The 19,365-nt window shown below is 43.7% G+C and overlaps 1 protein-coding gene across 1 annotated transcript in view; it reads left to right on the forward strand.

The window, feature by feature from the left end:
• Nucleotides 1-16,571: 16,571 nt before the first annotated feature.
• Nucleotides 16,572-19,365, forward strand: part of WWTR1 (WW domain containing transcription regulator 1) — a 178,606-nt gene continuing 175,812 nt past the window's right edge. Inside the window, exon 1 of the mRNA XM_020980909.2 lies at nt 16,572-17,143. Coding sequence (XP_020836568.1) covers nt 16,689-17,143 — 455 coding nt within the window. The 5' untranslated portion in view covers nt 16,572-16,688. The remainder of the gene's footprint in view (nt 17,144-19,365) is intronic.

Here is a 19,365-nt window from a genome sequence, read left to right on the forward strand (position 1 = left end):
GCAATAATATTTCACTACATGAATTTACCACTATTTGCTTATCCACTTCTCAATCAATGGGCATCCACTTTGTTTCCAGTTCTTTGATATTATAAAAAGTGCTGCTATGGATATTTTGGTATATATAGGACATTTCTGTCTCTGGCCTCCTTTGGGTATATCCCCAAGACTGGTATCTCTGGATCCAAAGGCATGGACATTTTGTTCACTCTTCCTATACCTTTTCCACTCTTTTTAAAAATTAAATTTTACTTTTTAATCTGAATTTAAAGGGTACCTCAAAAAGAACATTTCCACATATAAAGTAGAATTTAAAAAAGAGGGTTATATATGAAAATGTAAAATTCTGTTACATATAGCTTGGCTTTTTTGAGGAGCAAATAATATGATAAATTTTACATTACTTTCTAATTTTAGAATAGATACTGCCAAAGCTAGCGCAACATATTATTTTCAAAACTATCCTGCTTGTATATTTCTTTTTGAATTTCTTTAGAAAATGCTTCAACGACCCATTTCCATACTTAGTATTCCCATTTCCCCACAGCTCCTCCAAATGATTGTTGTTTTTCATTTATCTTTGTTATCTTTGTCAATCTGATAGGTATGAAATTGAATCTCAGAGCTGATTTAATTTTACTTTCTCTAATTATCAGTGATTTGGAATATTGTTTTATATGGCTGTTGTTGGTCACTTGGATTTCTTCTTTTGCGAACTACCTATTTATATCTTTTAACCACTTATCTTCCAAGGAGTGAATTAAAAATTTTTTCTCTTGGGGCAAAAGCAGTTAAGTTGGGTGGGGGAGATAGGGTAACACAAAAGGAGTATAAGACCTGAAATGTTGTCATGCCAGGAAAGGGAGTAGTCTGACCCTCACCCCTGTAGGGGCTGGGGGAAGAGGTGGACCCTGGAGATGGAACCACAGTGTTGGGACCCCTAGGGAGGAAGTTTTGCCATGTTATTGCATGGGTTGGCTGAGGACTTTGAATGGAGGTATGGGATCACCAAAAAGGAAGAAGTATGCTATTCTAGGGAGATATCTTTTTCCCCATGTTGTGCCTTGGGGCAGAATCCCTTTGTGAGATAACACATGGTGATAAAAGGGAGAAAATAGGCAGATCAGTCTGTACAGTATCTCTTGCTCAAAATCTTTGCTGAAAAGACCAAAAATAATTTAGTTGGACAGCATTTATCAATCCCTATTCATTGCTGAAATCACTCTGTGATCAAGAATATTGGCCCCAAAGTTTCTTGCCAATGACTTATATTTAAATAGAACATAATTCTCATCAGTTGGGTAGTGACTGACCAGATTGTATCATATGAATGTAAGAAGTGATAAATATAAGAGATTCAGAGAAATATGGCAAAGTGAATATCTACTGATGTAGAGAGAAGAAATACAAAATCAATAAATATGATAATAATAATGTGGATGAAAACGATGCCAGAAGACCACTGAACTGTGATGAAATGCTTGGTTCCAGAGGAAAGATGATGAAAGATGATAGCTTCCTATCAAAAGAGAAATGTAGGAACATAGATGATAAATAGTTGCATTTGCCATGGAATGAAAGACTGACATGGTTGCCATGTCATTCAATTTTACTTAATAATTTTTCTTTGTTACAAGGAAGAGTACTATTGGTGGGATATATCAGGAAAGTACTATACTATAAAAAAAGAAAAGAAAAGAAACAAGACACCAATTACATTTTTTGTAGGAGAAGGACTTTTTTAAATTTAATCAATTTATTTTGATTTATCAACAATTACTTCCATATGTTTTTGAGTTTAAAATTTTTCTCCCCCTTCCTCCCCTCTACCCTCCCCAAGATGGTGCACAATCTGATATAGGCTATACATTTACATTCCTATTAAATATATTTTTACATTAGTGATGTTGTAAGTAAAAATTAAAACCAATAAGAGGAACCATCAGAAAGAGGAAACAAAATTCAACAGAAGGGTAAAAAAATGATAGTGATTCAACTTCCATAGTTCTTTCTTTGGATGTGGATAGCATTTTCTATCATGAGGCCCCTGGAGATGTCTTAGATCCTCATAATGCTGAGAAGGGTTCAGTTTAACAATATTAGTCATTGCACAACGTAGCTGTTATTGTGTACAAAGTCCTCTTGTTTCTGCTCACTTCACTCAGCATCAGACCATGTAAGTCTTTCCAGGTTTTTCTGAAGTCAGCCTGTTCATCATTTCTTATAGAACAATAGTATTCCATTACATTCATATACCACAGCTTGCTCAGCCATTCCCCAATTGATGGGCATCCTTTCAATTTCCAATTGTTTGCCACCACAAAAAGAGCTGCTGTGAATATTTTTGTACATGTGGGTCCTTTTCCCATTTGTATGATCTCTTTGGGATATAGCCCTAGAAGTGCTATTTCTGGGTCAAAGGGTATGCACATTTTTATAGCCCTTTGGGCATAGTTCCAAATTGTTCTCCAAAATGGTTGGATCATTTCACAACTCCACCAACAATGCATTAGTGTTCCAATTTTCCCACATCTCCAACATTTATCATTTTTCTGTTTTGTCATGTTGGCCAATATGATAGGTGTGATGTGGTACCTCAGAGTTGTTTTGATTTGCATTTCTCTAATCAACAATGATTTAGAGCATTTTTTCATATGGCTATAGATGGCTTTAATTTCTTCATCTGAGAACTGTCTGTTCATATCCTTTGACCGTTTATCAATCGGGGAATGGCTTGTGTTCTTATAAATTTGTCTTAATTCTCTCTATATTTTAGAGATGAGGCCTTTATCAGAGAGACACCAATCACGTTTTTAAAAAGAGGGGGGTGGCTTTTTAAAAACTGAAGGATACAAAAGGATAGATAGGTAACTAAGTAATACCAGTCATGGGGAAATTTGCAGAGGTGGCCCCTTTTAAGCATAAGATGTGCGATCTGAATTTACCAACCACAGGGTAAGGTCACAGACTGCAGTTGGAAGGGACCTGAGATATCATTTAATCCAACCTCTTAATTTTATGGATGAGGAAACAGGACCAGAAAGCCTGACTGCCACCCAAGTGGCAGAGACAGGACTTCAACCCATCTTCTGATTCCAAATCCAGAGACTTTCCTACCACATCCACACTTTCTTCTAGATAGTTGTTTATGAGTCATTACTTAGCAAGGTGGGGGAAAAAATAAGAGAAGAAAGAGCAGAGAGAAGAAAGGGGGGAAGAAAGCGTGGACTGGCCTCTGGGGGGGGGTTTCGTTGACCATGAGCCTGACGTTTTCGGTCAGTCTGTTTTCCATTGCTCAGGCCAGTCCCAGGTGATCCTTGCTTTGACATTTTTGTATCCTTATCACTCAGCATGCAAGATGACCACTTTGGCATCCTTGAAATCTCAGCTACATTTCCACATTCTACAAGAAGCCCTGGTTCTCCTTAAGATTTGTGCCTTCCCACGCCTGTCAATTGGGGAATGGCTGAGCAGGTTGTGGTATATGAATGTAATGGAATACTATTGTGCTATGAGAAATGATGAACAGGCTGACTTCAGAAAAACCTGGAAAGACTTGAATGATGCTGAATGAAGTGAGCAGAACCAAGAGAACATCGTACACCGTAACAGCCACATTGTGCAATGACTAATATTGATAAACTTAACCCTCCCCCAGCAATACAAGGATGTAAGGCATCTCCAAAGGCCTCATAATGGAAAATGCTATCCACATCCAAGGAAAAAACTATGGAGTTTGAATGCAGATTGAAGCATACTATTTGCTATTTTTTTTCTTCCCTTGAGTTTTGTTTCCTTTTTCTGATGGTTCCACCAATTAGTTCTAATTCTTACTTACAACATCACTAATGTGAAAATATGTTTAATAGGAATGTATATGTATAGCCTATATCAGATTGTGTGCCATCTTAGAGAGGGTGGTGGGGAGGAAGGGGGAGAAAAATTTTAAACTCAAAAGCATATGGAAGTGATTATTGATAAATCAAAATAAATTAATTAAAAAAAAGATTTTTGCCTTCCTGCTGAGATTATCTCCAATTTATCCTGTATACATCTGTAAAAATGAGCTGGAGAAGGAAATGGCAAACTGCTCCAGTATCTTTGCCAAGAAAATCCCAAATGTGGTCATGAAAAGTCAGATGTGACTAATTGATTAAACAACAACAACAACATTTTGTTTGTACAGACTTGTTTATATGTTCTCTCCCTCATTTGACTGTGAGTTCTCTAAGAGCAGGGAGAGCAAGACTGTTTTTTCACCTTTTTTGTATCAGTACTTAGCCTAGTACCTGTATTAGCCTAGTAGTTAGTAGGTGCTTAATAAATGCTTGTTGATTTGAGGAAATGATGTTGAATTAAATTTAATAATAGAAATCGATGGAGAAATATAATCTGAAAAAATTTGATGTCACATGCAACTTTTCAGGAACACATCTGTTATATAAAGGGAGGCATACCAATACTGCATGTTGATGAGATGACTGTGTTAGAAAGCTTGTTGAAGTCTAAGTATGGCTTGGCAGGTAGGTAAATATAGGTCCTTTATTGTAAACACCTAACTGCAGTGACTAAGCAAGGACCATTTATCCTTCATGTCCATGTCACTAGGCCAACATGGATCCACCCTCTTATCCAATGGTCTCTTGAAATGTAGGTGATTTTGAATTTACCCTATTGGACTTGTGGGATATAGGATCTGCATGCTGGCCCTCTCTCCTATATCTATCCACTCTTGGTTACTACTTCTCATCTCTTCCCCTTGATTCATGCACCATGAACTGCCATCTGTTGACTAGTCAGTGAGTCTGGCCCTACCTGAGACTGGACAGTGTATGATGAAGAAATCTGAGCAGAGTTTCAAGGCACTTGGCCTGTTGTCATTGTGACAGCTATGACTGAGAAAAGATCACCAGCCTGAACAGCTGGTGTAACCAGATCCAGGAGCCATTTGGGTGGAGGAGGGAACAGGGTGACGTCTTCAACCAATTTGTGTACTCTCAGGAGCCAAACTCCACCGAGTGCCAAAGGCTTCTCCTTGGGGAGATAGCATATACCAAAGACATCATCGGTGACCATGGCTTAATGATGGTGATCACCAAATCTTAGACCGCAGAGCTGGATGAAGCCTCCGGGGGTCACTTCCAACAAAGCTGGCTCCCGTATGCTGCCTCTGAAGGTGATGGCTTTGTGGGGCTGGAGCTCTTTATTTGCCAGAGAGGTGGACATAAAGGATCTCAGTTTTATGACGTAAAGGTTTTATGGCTGCCAAGTATACTCCAGAAGTCTGGCTGGGTTTTTTTTCCCCCCTCTCAATATCTTAAAAGCTAATTACTTCCTTGAACTATTTTTTACAGTTTAAAAAATCATAATACTAAGTGACTCATACAAGTAAGTACCAAATCTCATAGCTCTAGTCCCTTGATCCCAGAGATCCCTGGTCTGTTCCATCTCTAATACTCATCAAGGTGTCTTAGTGAATAGAGCACTAGGCCTGGAGTCAGGAAGACCTGAGTTCAAATCTGACCTCAGACACTTACTAGTTGTGTGACCCTGGGCAAGTCATTTAACCTCTGTGTGCTTCAGTTTTCTCAACTGGAAAGTGAGAATCATATAATATATAATATAATAATAATAGTACCTATTTCTTAGGGTTGTTGTGAGCATGAAATGAGATAATCTTTCTAAAGCACTTGGCACACAATAAGCACTAAATAAATGCTTGTTTCCTTCCTTCCTTTCCAATCCTAAACCTGGTGAGCCCTTGATCCACTAAATAAAGTAGACATGAGCCCTGCCCTCCCTGAGCTCTGATGGGCTTCGGAGCTAAAACAGTCTATAAGCTGTTGACTACGCATATCGGTAACACAGGTTTTCTTTTCTTTTTTCTTTTTTTAATAGTGGGTCAAGGAGGGAAAGTTGATTTTTAATGGGAAAAAAAATTTTAAAGGAAAAAAATAAAATAATTTTCAATAAAGAAAAGGAAAACTTTGTAGAAATATAAATACCATGGTATAGAGATGGAATCATAGATAGAATCCCAGACTCTCAGAGCTGAAAGAGACTTCAGAGTCCATTGAGGCCAACAAAAACTTGGTCAAAGCCAGGTCTCCAGCAGTGGTCATCTAGCTTTCCCTTGAAGACCTCCCTGGAGGTGTGACTCACCCTACGGCAGCTCCTTCCCCTTTTGAACAGCTCTAGGACTGGGAAGTTTCCCCCTACATTGAGCCTGAATCTGCAACTCTGTGTTTCTACCCCTTGCTTGTCCTGCTCTCTGGGACCAAGAAGAACAAAACAGCCATTCAGATATTTGTAAAGCATGACTCAGTTTCCCCCTCCAAGTTTTTTCTTCTGCAGGCTCAACATCCCCCATTCCTTCTATTGGTCCTCAAATTATCCTGGTCAAAGGAGCAGAGGGTCAATGGTTTAGAACTGGAAGGAACATTAGAGACTGTCTAATCCTGCCATCTTGTTTTATAGATGGGGAAATTGAAACTTCGGAAGGTTTAATGACTTTCCCAAGACCACCCAGGTAGAGTTAAGATCTGAACCTGTGCCCTTTGACTCTAAATCCATAAATAGCATACTGGACACTTTTTACCATTTGCCAATGTTCTTTCTAAAATGAGGTGCCTAGAACAGAACGCAATACTCTGAATGTGGTCTGGATAGAACACATCTGATAAATTGACCCTACTCAGCACAATTGTACAGTGGAGATAACACCTGAGTTATGAGAATGACAGGCTCACCATCCTCAGTCTCTTGCAAGAAGGACAAAAGAACAAAGTTTCCCAGATTCTGCAATACGATGGTAATCACATGGAGTTACTACAGGGCCCTTAATTACTTATGAAACTCTTTATCTGTCCTAGCCCATGTCTTCAAGGTCCTCTGTTAATTAGGGCTCCTTTTCAGGAGCTATTCATTACCATATCTCAAGGAATCTTCCTTGGACTGGTTCTGCAAGTCTAGGCAGGTACAGCTGCTGCTGCACAGGGAGACTCTGCTCATTCCAATGGCCCCTGCCAAGTGTCTCACCTCTTAGCTCACAGCTGGAACCCAGTCACCTTCCTTGAGTGATAGCTGAGCCAGTCGGAGGGAAAAATCAGGCTCCCCTAAGGCAAAACTGGAATACAAGACTCTGATGACAGCCAGTCAAGTCAGTCAACAGTACAATTCATATTCACGGTCAGCACAACCACCACACTGGGCATGGTTTATAAAATAGGTGCCTGCTTTCAAGGGACTTAGAACTGGGGTCCAAGGAGCACCTGAAGAAAACAGTGGCAGAGCGTTATAGTGATGAGCACCCCTGAGCTGAGTAGGGGGATGGGCACAATTAGGTCAAATGAGCACCAGATGAGGATGGCTGAGGGCGTATGGGACAGATGGCAGGAGCCAGGAAGGCCAGGGCTTTAATTCTGCTTCTGCTGCATTCTGACCCTGGGCAAGTCAGTTTCTCCTTCCCCCAGGCAATCTGTAAGTTGTAGAGTAGAAGCTGATCTGCATTTTCTTCCCCAGTGAAATTATAGGTCTGGTTAAAAAAAAAAAAGAGTGTATGGCACTGTGCTAGCTTCTGCATGGGGGTAATATAGAAAGAAAGTCGATTTGGAGCCGAGAGACTCAGGTGCAAATCCCTACCTGTCATTTGCTTGGCATTTATGTCCCTCCACAACCTGGTGCCCTCTACCTTTCCAGGTTTGTGTTATTATCTTCTCTGATGATATTTTCTGCCTCTGTGCTTTGGCTCAGGCTGTTTTTGATACCTGGCATGACCTCCCTCCCCAGCTGCTCCTATTTCCCATCCTGGAAGACTTCTCCCTCTCTGGGAGAAGCACTTTGTTCTGTAACTCTTTATTGTACTCATCACATAATATTTTGTATTATAGTTACCTGTGTTGCTGACTTAGCTCTGCTCTAGATTTTAAATTGCATTAAGAAGAGGGATCCTGCTTTATTTTGATATATTATCTCCCTTATCACCGACCGTGGTGCATTGTAAACAGTAGGCACTTATTAAATGCTTGTTGGTTTGAGAAATCACGTATTCAACAAATGTTTAATGAGTGTCCACTATGTGGCTAACTCTTTGTTGGACTTTTTGGGGAGGGGAATGAAGAGAAGGGCCCAAAAGAAATGTGCATGTTGTCTTCCCCATTAGACTGTGACCTCCTTGAGAGCAGGGACAGGTCTTTCACCCTTCTTTCTGTCTCTAGGGCTTAGCACAGTACCTGTCACACAGGAGGCACTTAACAACTGACTGATCGTCCTTGTCTACAAGGTGTTCATGATCTAGTTGGGGAGATAAGAATTACACATGAGAAGATAAATGACAATACAAGGTAGTACCTTGAATATCATTAAGTAATATGTTGTTGTTCAGTCATTTTTTCAGTCGTGTCCAGCTCTTTGTGACTCCAGGTTTTCTTGGCAAAGATACCAGAGCGGTTTGCCATTTACTTCTCCACTGGATTAAGGTAAACAGAGGTTAAGTAACTTGAGTCATTTTCAGTCATGTCCGACTCTTCATGACCCCATTTGGGATTTTCTTGCCAGAGATACTGGAGCGGTTTGCCATTTCCTTCTCCAGCTCATTTTACAGATGAGGAAACTGAGGCAAACAGGGTTAAGTGACTTGCCCAGGGTCATACAGCTAGTAAATGTCTTGAGGCCGGATTTGAATTGAGGTTTTCCTGACTCCAATACTCTAACCACTGAGCCATCTGGCTGCTTCATTATCTACTTTACTATAAACATAGAAATTATTATTAGTAATAATAGATTGGAGGCAGGGAAACTAAATGAGAAGACTGTTGCAGTAATGAAAATTGCTACCTTATTCCATTCAGGCTAGTAAGGACCAAGACTGGAATAGCAGCAGTGAAAATGGAAAGGAATGTCAAGGCAGTTGCAAGTATGGTACAGTGCTAAAGCTCCAGATGTGGAATCATAGGACCTGGGTTCGAATCGTGACTCTTCTGCTTTCTGCCTCTGTAACATTAGACAAGTAATTTCACCTCTCTGAGACTCAGTTTCCTTCTCTATAAAATTAAGGGATTGCCTTGGAGGATCTTTGTGGTCCCTCACCTACTGTAGATCTGTGATGACACTATGGCACTAGAAAATTAGGTAAGATTTGGTGATTCAGTGGATATAGGGGTAAGGACAAAGGAGGAGGGCAAAGATGACTCATGGAAAGCTTTTTAGAGGTGAGTTTAGAGCATCACTTACATGTCACTCAACCTTGTTGGGGCTCAGTTTCCTTAGCTGTGGGGCAGCCAGGTGGCACAGTGGATAGAATGCCAGACCTGAAGTCAGGAAGATTTAAGTTCAAATCCAGCCTCAGACACTTCGTAGCTGTGTGACCCTGGACAAGTCACTTAACTCTGCCTCAGTTTCCTCATTTGTAAAATAAGCTGGAGAAGGAAATAGCAAACCACTCCAGTATCTCTGGCAAGAAAACTCCAAATAAGGTTATGAAGAGACAGACATGCCTGAAAAACAACAAAACTATAACAAATGAAAATTCCTTATTTGTAAACTTGGAATAGATGGTCTCTGAAGCTTTTTCCATCTCTAGATTTATGATCCTATGGTCCTATGAAAGAGATGGAAGTGGATTGGCGGAGAGGAATAAAGTTGGTTATAATTAAAGGGACTGTTAAATGTCAAAGGCAGGAGTCTCCATGATGTGGGTTATCTCCTAAATACGTCCCTTCTAGGAGAAAGCATGGAGGTAGGCATTATACCCATTACAAATGGTAAAACTAAGGTATGTGCTTTATTGCTGGCTCATGCCTGTCATTGGAAGGATTGGTGTAAGCAGGACATTTTTTCTCTTAGTGTCTTGCATTATCTACACCACTATTTGCAATCTGTTTTGATGGATCATTGGGAGATAAAGGAATATCCATTTTATAGCTCCTTTGTAACTGGAATGATCTCAATTTTGGTGATGTACATCAATAATGATGATAATAGTTAGCATTTATATAATACTCTAAGGGTTTTCAAACACAAAATGTAAAGTACATATATTATCTCATTAGATCCTCACAACCATCCTGTGAGGTAGGTACTGTTGTTATCCCCATTTTACTGATGAAGAAACTGAAGCACACATGTTAAATGACTTGTCCAGGGTCACATAGCCAATGGTGACTGAGGCAGGATTTGCAGTCAAGCCTTCATGACTTCAGTTTCACCTCAACATTATCCACCGATTTCCTTAAGCAGGCAATACAGATAGCCTTTCTGAAGGATTTATTTTTATTTTTTAGGCAATTGGAGTTAAGTGACTTGCCCAGGGTCACACAGCTAGTCAGTATCTGAGGTCATATTTGAACTCAGGTCCTCTTGACTCCATGGCCTGTGTTGTACCCACCGTGCCACCTAGCTGCCCCCTCTCTGCAGTTTTTGACACTGTTTAACCACCCCCTCCTACCTGATATTCTCCTGTCCCTTGGTTTCAGAAACACCTTACTCTTACCTGTTTAAGCTCCTCTGTTAGTTTCCCATCTTCTTTCCTGCTCATAGTATCGGTGTTCCCCAAGGGTCTGCCCTGTACATTCTCTTTACAGGCTCTCTCTTGGCAGTTGCTTAAAGGGCAGCTTCACCTGGATGTTCCATGAACATTTCAAACTCAACCTGTCTGAAACTAGCTCATCATCCTTCCCCTTAAATCTCTCTGGGGCTCTTCCATTCATTCCTACCAAGGTCGATACAGTGTCTTGGTATTACAGCCTCTCACAAGATCACCATGGATTTCTTCCTCCTGACCTGAAGACCGCGGTGCTCAAAGGACCTCGATGACAAGGAAGGTTGTTTCCCTTGCCAAGCCTTCCCATTCGCACTTTGGAGGTGTTAGTCCTGGCGCAGGGTGGGGGAATCAGTGAGCTGCTCTGGTTTGGAGCTGTGGGAAAGGAAGGAGTTATCCTACAGGGAGTCTCTGGATGTTCTTGCATGGGCAGTGACTCAGGGAGGCAGCCATTGCAGGGGAGGGGCAAGGAAGTAGAAGAAGGGAGAGTAGGAGGAGATAGCTCCAACTGCTAGACTGAAAAAATGAAAAGACCTTGGGCTTTTATCTGTTGGAGACATCACCAGTGCAAAAAAAAAAAGTAAATAAATAAATAAAAAGAACTGGCCCTCTTTCACTGATATGTCTCAAGCTGTCCTCAGTGTTCATTTCACTTTCTTTTAGCCTATTTAAACTGTGGCACACAGAATAATTTCCGAGTTGGAAGGGATAGTAGGGATCATTTAATCCAAGTCTTTCATTTTACAAATGAGGAAACTGAGGTTCTGCAAAAATAAGTGACTTACTTATCTCTGGCCATACAATTTACGGCAGAAGTATGATTCAAACCTGGCTCTCCAAATCCACTAAACAACTAAATTTCCCTCTAACTAACCTGCTACAGGATGGACCTCAGCCTGTGGCCTTAATGATGACCCTGGTGAGAACTGTGGTGTGAAGAAAAGGCACCGCCTAACTCTGGTGTCAAAGGACATGAATTCAACTCCCAGCTCTACTGGTTACAACCTTATGATCCTGTACAAGTTAATCCTCTCTCTGGGTTACCCATAAAATGGGGAAGTATATTGACAAGCTAGAGCCTGGGGCAGAATCTAAAAATATGAAATTCAGTAGGGACAAATGTAAAGTCTTGCACTTGGGCATAAAAAATTAATGTCACAAGCATAAAGTGGGGGAAGGCTATTGTTCTAGAAAATATTTGGGGAGAGATCAAACAAATGGGAAAAGGACCCCACATGTACAAAAATATTCATAGCAGCTCTTTTTGTGGTGCCAAAGAATTGGAAATTGAGAGGATACCCATCAACTGGGGAATGGCTGAGCAAGTTGTGGTATATGAATGTAATGGAATACTATTGTTCTATAAGAAATGATGAACAGGCTGACTTCAGAAAAACCTGGGAAGACTTATATGGTCTGATGCTGAGTGAAGTGAGCAGAACCCAGAGGACTTAGTATACAATAGCAGCCACGTTATGCAATGACTAAGAATGCTAAACTGAACCCTTCTCAGCATTACAAGGATCTAAGACATCTCCAGAGGCCTCAGGATGGAAAATGCTGTCCACATCCAAAGAAAGAACTATGGAAGTCGAATCGCTCTCACTTATTTTTACCTTAAGTTGAATTTTGTTTCCTCTTTCTGATGGTTCCTCCTATTGGTTTTAATTTTTACTTACAACTTCACTAATGTGAAAATATGTTTAATGGGTATGTAAATGTAAAGCCTATGTCAGATTGTGCGCCATCTTGGGGAGGGTGGGGGGGGGAGAAAAAGGGAGAAAAAATTTTCAACTCAAAAGCATATGGAAAAAAAATTAAAAAATAAATATTTGGGGGACAGCTAGATGGCGCAGTGGATAGACCACCGGCCCTGAAGTTGGGAGGACCTGAGTTCAAATCCAGACTCAGACCAAAACACTTGACATTTACTAGCTGTGTGACCCTAGGCAAGTCACTTAACCCCAATTGCCTAAAAAAAAAGGAAAAAGAAAATATTTGGGGATCTTCGTGGACTGCAAGCTGAATATGAGTCAGAAGGGTGATGTGGCAGCCAAAAAAGCTAAGGTGATTTGGGAAAGAAGAGCACAGCTTGCAGAAATAGGGAAGGGATAGTCCCATTTCCCTCTGCCCTCATCAGATCTCATTTGGAATATTGTTTCGAGTCTTCATAGTTTAAGAAACCATTCATAAGCTAAAGATCATCCAGAGAAAAGCAACCAAGATGCTGCTGAACCATAAGTCCATATTATATGAGGACAGACGGAAAGAACTGGCATGTTTAGCCTGGAGAAGAGAAGGCTAAGGGTGGACAGCAGAGTTGTCTTCAAGAATTTGAAGGCTCAGCATGTGAGCCAGGTACTAGCCTTGGGGCAGTTGGTATGGGAGGGGAGAACCAGGAGAGGTTGGTGGAAGTTGTAAGAGGCCCAATCCAGCTTGATGTCAGCTAAAACTTCCTAACCATTATTGCTGCCCCAAAGTGAAGTGGGTTGCTTGGAAAGGTAGCGAGTTCTTCCTCCTTGGAGATCATTCTTTCATGCAGAAGTTGGATGACCACTTGGATAACTGAAAGTAGAGATTTATTTCTTGTATGTGTTGGAATAGATAACCACTGAGGTCTCTTCCAGCTCTAGAATTCTTTGATTATGTGAGAATCTCTAATGTTGTCCCCTGAAATCCTAGGAGCAAGGGGAGGCATGTTCATGGGGCCTCCAGGGATAATCCATCTCTTCCTAGGTGCCATAACATAATTACCACTTCTTCCTCTAGAGCTATGTTTTTGTTTGGTTTTTAAATTTTTAATTTATTCTGAACTTAACAAACACACACACACATACACACACACACACACACACACACAAAATGCATGAGCATTTCCATATATAAAGCAGAACATAAAGAGGATCATGTATGGATGATGAATTTCTATTTTATACCTCTTGCTTCTTAAAAAATATGTAATAAATATATAATATATATAATACATCTCACACATTACTTTTAAAGCTGTTCTGCTGTGCTTCCTTCAGTACTCTTCTGTTCATTTAAATCTCACTTTTCATGACCCCATTTGGGATTTTCTTGGCAAAGATAATGGAGTGGTTTGCCATTTCCTTCTCCAGCCCATTTTATGGATGAGGAAACTGACACAAACCGGGTTAAGTAATTTGCCCAGGGTCACACAGCTAGTAAATGTCTGAGGCCAGATTTGAACTCAGAAAGAGGAGTACTTCCTGACTTCAGGCCTGGCATTGTGCCACCTAGCTGCCCTCTTTTTTTCCCCCATTATTGCTGCTAAATTGTTTTCTGGGTTATGTCAACTTCAATCTGCATCAGTACATAAAAATCTTCCCAGAATTCTCTGAAATAGTCTGTTTGGCCATTTCTTATAGGGCTACTCCTTTACATTCATGTACAACAATTTAGCCCCATATGATGGGCCCCCAACTCACTTAGTTTCTTTCTCTCCTTAAAGGAGAATTGAAAGTGGCAGCTGGTGCTCAGAGCACCAGCCTTGGAGTCAGGAGGACCCGAGTTCAAATCGGGCCTCTCAGATACTTGACACTTACTAGCTGTGTGACCCTGGGCAAGTCACTTGACCTCAACTGCCTCACCAAAAAAGCAAAGTAAATAAAAGATACAATAAATAATTAAAAAATATATTTCACAATTCTCTCTGAAGGAGGCATTCTCTGAAGCCAGTTTGTTTTGCTTGCAACCTTTCCCTCCTCTTATTATTTGTTCTCTTGTTTCTTTATCTCTGTTTGCTATATTGCTACAGCAAACTGTCTGTGTGTTGTATGTTCAATCCTCCTTTGTCAGTTTCAGGGCACAGTGCAGTTCCTCTGAGGTCTATTCTGACCCCAGGTCCTGGACCCTATCCACTTCGCCACCCAATTTCTACACCAAATGTTGTGTGTCTTCAACACTCCTTTGCCTGTTAAAGGGGAGGGATGTTTGTCTGATTCCAGTTATTCCTCAACTTTTCCTCTTTGTACACTTATGAGAAACCCTAAGTTCCACCACCTTTTCTCTCTCTCTTTTTAAACACCAGTGCATTCTTTTTTACCTTCCCTTCCCTTTATCCTCTGAAAACCTTTAGAAGCGAACCAAACTACCTGTAGGTCCTCTGTTACCCTTAACTCCCTCAATACCCTTTGAAGATAATAAGGTTGTGAACAAAATTTTGTTTCCCTTCCCCCACTAGAATGTTAGCACTTTATCATTGTATAAAATCTTTTCCTCTACCTATGGACAGAGGCAACCTTAACTGAGATGCAAGTTTGTGGGGAGTGGCTTTTTTTCTGATTTGAGGCTCTCGGTCCCTGTACCTACCACCTGCTCGGCTTCCATTTTTGCAATGGAAATGCCAATGTCATTCCAATCCTCCCACCCGCACTAGGGGCGGGATGGGGTGGTGGCTCTCTCTACTCCTTCCTAGCACCCCGCATTTGACCCGGTTTCCTCTCAATCCCTAGTAACCTGGAGACAAAGGATTAATTAATGGTTCAAAGGGAGTTTGTTTACAGATCGTTAGAAACAGTGATCTGCTAGGCAAAAGAACCCAGGCGCTTGGGGCGCTGTCTACACCAGTGCGGACTGCAGCTCAACGCCGAGGAGCACGGCGCACCAAATATGGTCACATCTGAAAAGCTGCCTCCCAGGAAAACATTGTTCTTGTTCATTCCACCAAGAGCGCCGGGCCGTCGGGGTTCCAAATACTCAGTTCTTTGGGGTCCAGGCAATTCCTCTGGCCTGCTCTATCCTTTCGTTAAGGGAATGTGTGGCCCGTCCGTAGCAAACACCTCGAGTGGGAGTCTGGGTTCCGCGTCTTGTCTCCTCCCTGCCGGTCCCTTTGGGTCCGCAGCTCCCAAGCCCCAGCTCCCAGCCTCCTCCATCTCAGTCCACCAGCACTTTATTAAATAGGGCCACCCTCTGCCTTTGATCCAGTCCCAGACCCTGTCCAAGGCAGTGGTAAACTCAAAGGAATGTAGATCCTGAACCCCGCGGGAGAGAAGGGGGGAGGCTTCAGTGAACTTGTCGCCCTGGAGAAGGGGTGGGGGGTGGGGGTGGGGTGGGATTTTGCCTCCTCTTACCCAGTAAAGTACCCATCACGCCCAGGGCTAGCAGGAGCCCAGGAGGAGGAGGAGGAGGAGGAGGAAGAGGAGGAGCGAGCGGGCGCAGGCAGTCTCTGGACGCTGAGGTCATGCATAATTCATCAGCTAAACTTTCGGCCCCGCCCCTTTTCTGAGGGTTGGAGTTTTCCCTAAACTTTGTTTATGGGACAGTCCGGGAGCAGCAGCGGCCGCTCCATCTCCTCCTCCTCCTTCTCCTCCTCTTTCTCTTCCTCCTCCTCCTCCAGCTCCGGGATAATCCAAGCTTGATGCTGGGTAGATGGAGGGGAGGATGTGAGAACGGAAACCCCTCTGCCAGGTCAGAAGTCAAGTCCCGAGCTGGAAATCCCGGTCTTGCGTCCACTCCCAGTCTGCCCCCAGCCTCTAAGCAACTAGCCTGGGAGCAGCTGACGGACGAACCGACGGATCGACGGACCCCAAGGCCCCCAGGGAGACCTGACTTTCCCAAGTTGGGATCCGGACTTCGCGCCGAGCTCCCAGTTTGCTCCTTGGCCCGCTTGGCTTGGGCCGGCTGCCAAGGCTCCCTTGGGCTCGGTCGCTCCGGGATCGGGTCCTTCGTGGAGCTGAACAGCCTTGGGCTTCGGGGCTTGTAGTGCTCGGCGGTCCTGGCCCTGTCGGCTCGGGAAGCCGCGAACTCTTCCCGGACACCGAACAGCCGGACCACATCCTAATCTGCACTTCCAAGCGCCCTCCTCCTTCTCCTCGAACTTGTCCTCCTCCAGGGAACTTCTGGGCCACTGGAAAAGTTGCATAATTGTCGAGGAGGCGAGGATTTCCCCTCCCCTCCCCCACCGGGGCCGGGCTGACTGGCGAAGGAAGGTCTACTTGGGTTCCTCGGAGAGGGCATCGATCCCCGTCTCGTTCCTCCGCGAGTTTGCTCTCTGAAGTTTTCATTTTTAGGGGCTGATCCCCAGGCCAGCCCCCGCCCCCGCCCCCCGCTCCCGCCCCTTTTTAATAAACCTGCCGCTCGGTGTGTAAGTGTGTGAGTTAGTGAGTGAGAGGTTGGGAGGCGCACGATGAATCCCGCTTCCGCACCCCCTCCTCTGCCGCCCCCGGGGCAGCAGGTCATCCACGTCACCCAGGACCTCGACACTGATCTCGAAGCCCTCTTCAACTCCGTGATGAATCCCAAGCCGAGCTCTTGGAGGAAGAAGATCCTGCCCGAGTCATTCTTCAAGGAGCCTGACTCCGGCTCGCATTCCCGGCAGTCCAGCACCGACTCGTCCGGCAGCCACCCGGCCCGGCTGAGCGCCGGCGGCGGCGGCGGCGGCGTTGCCGGGGGTGCCCAGCACGTCCGCTCGCACTCGTCGCCCGCCTCCCTGCAGCTGGGCACCGGGGCCGGGGCGGCGGCCAGCGCGGCGCAGCAGCACGCGCACCTCCGCCAGCAGTCCTACGACGTGACCGATGAGCTGCCGCTGCCTCCCGGTTGGGAGATGACCTTCACCGCCACCGGCCAGCGGTACTTTCTCAAGTAAGTGACGGGACCGCCTGACGCTTTCCCGGGGTCCCGGGAGGGGTCTGGGGTGTGAGTGCATGGGCATACAGGTGTGTGTGTGCGTATACAAACGCGTGCGTCTACGTGTGCTTGAGTGCACGTGTGTACTGTGTACCCGAGTGACGACTCTTTCTCGTGGGTGCTGGAGAGTGGTCCCGGGGTAGGTCGCTGTAGTGTTGGCACTGTGTGTGGTGAGGGGGGCGGGGATCGGGACGACTGGGATCTGTTAACTTGGGAAACGTAAATCCCTGTGGTCGTGGGGTCGTGAAATGAAACTGGGTGGGGGGGATTCCCATATTGCTTGCAGGGATAACCTTGCAACTAAAAGTGGGAGGGATGGAAAAGATCAGTCTTGTCCAAGTGGGTCCAGATTAGGACTGGGGCGGGGGGCTGGCGAGGACATCTGCCGATGCCAAAGTGCCAAGAAAAATCAGAGTGGGCAGACAAGTGCTTGTCTTTCAGGGTCTTAAGGAAGGAGTGGATTTTTGGGGGGAGGGCGAGGCGAAAGTTTCTGTTGTCTGAAGTTTTCTCCTTGATGAGAAGAAAACTAAAAAAAGTGAAATGGAACCCGGGGAGGTTGGACCGTGCGCCAGCCCCTTGCTGTCACCCGCAGTTACTCCGTTGTTAAGAGTAGTTAAGGGCTGGACAAAACAATTGTGTGGAAATTAGGTCAGGAGAGTTTTATCGTGTCAGCTGGTGAGAACCTAGAAGACCGTCTCCTTGGCTCCAGCGCCTTTTGCAAAATGTCTCTCCTACTCACAGCTTTGCTGTGAACATTAAACTTTAATTAAAGTTTGGACAATTGTAACCACAGACTTCCGGAAAGGAAAGCTGTGGCTGCGGCCTCTCTTCTAAGAAACTAATCGTCGTGAGGAATACAGGCTTGCACTCTGAAATGTGCCCAAGCTCCCAAGGGCCGACCTTGAGGTTGCACTAGGGCTGGAGCTGGCTTAACCTGGGTTAAAATACAACCGTAGACACCATCGTTTAATGTGTGATGATAGGAAACATACTTAACCAAGTGGAGTCTCAGTTTTCTCATCTGTAAAATGGGGACAAGTACGTCCGCAAACGTTAAAGTGAATTTTGGAATGGATTCATATTTGTGATTTCATTGGTGTGGGGAGTTCCTGGTGTGCAAACGCACTTCAGCTATGTAGATCAGCCACTCCTCTATACTTGACTGGCTGAGAGTCTGAGAGTTGGCTTCTTTGTCTCACTGCAAGGATATTCGAAGGGTAGGACTTGAGCCCAAGAGCTGTCTGTCAAAGATCTGTTTAAGTGCAACTTAGTTGTGGAGTCATTCTTTGATACTGTGGAAAATACTGCATCCCCTCTGATTCACATTGGATGGCCCCTTCCAAATAAATTAATCTGTGCTTATTAATAAATTAACTAATAATTAATAAATCAATCCAGTACTTATGGTAGTGCCTAGAACTGTTTATTGATTGATTGATTGGTTGTCACAAGACACAAGAATGTGAGATTTTTTTTCATTGCTGTTTTCATCTTTTTAACTCAGGCTGGTGAATAATTGCCTGAGAAGCCCTTTCCTGCCCTTTCCAAATCAAAGTAGGTGAAGTAGCTCAAAAGAAACCAAGACAAGCAGATTTAGAGAATGCATCCCAAACGTTCACAGGGGCTATTTGTGCCCTATCTGTAGTAGAAGGTTGGGAGCTCATGTTGGTCTGATGAGCCCCGGTGGGCTGCACTGTAACTTGACTCTAGCATTGTGATGCCATTTTGGTCTTCTTCCAGAACACTAAGGACAGCAACCAACCAACCAGGTAGCATTCTGATTAATGAATGTTGACTTTATTTCCGATCTGGACACAAGACAGAGCCATTAAACTGCAGTGGATGTGTTTTGTCAATTTGGCTTGTGATGTAGCATCCGCGAGCAGCATACTGATGGAGACAGGGGCTGGAAGCCCGCCTCTCACAAGAGAAGTTTGATCACAGGCAGACCTTTTTTCTTCTGTGAACCTCCATTTTCTCATCTGTAAAATGGGCATCATAATTCTAGGAACTAAAGACTTCCCAGGTTTGTTGTGAGGATTCAGTGAAATCCTGTGGGCAAAGAGTTTTGCAAACCTAAAAATGATAAAGAAACCCCAGCTTTTAATATAGATGGTGCCACTGCACTGACAGGCAGTGTTTTAACTTATCAATACCCACTGTAAGTCAAGAATACT

This window comes from Phascolarctos cinereus, unplaced genomic scaffold (assembly GCF_003287225.1).
Source record: "Phascolarctos cinereus isolate Bilbo 61053 unplaced genomic scaffold, phaCin_HiC Scaffold_7;HRSCAF=346, whole genome shotgun sequence".
Taxonomy (NCBI): domain Eukaryota; kingdom Metazoa; phylum Chordata; class Mammalia; order Diprotodontia; family Phascolarctidae; genus Phascolarctos; species Phascolarctos cinereus.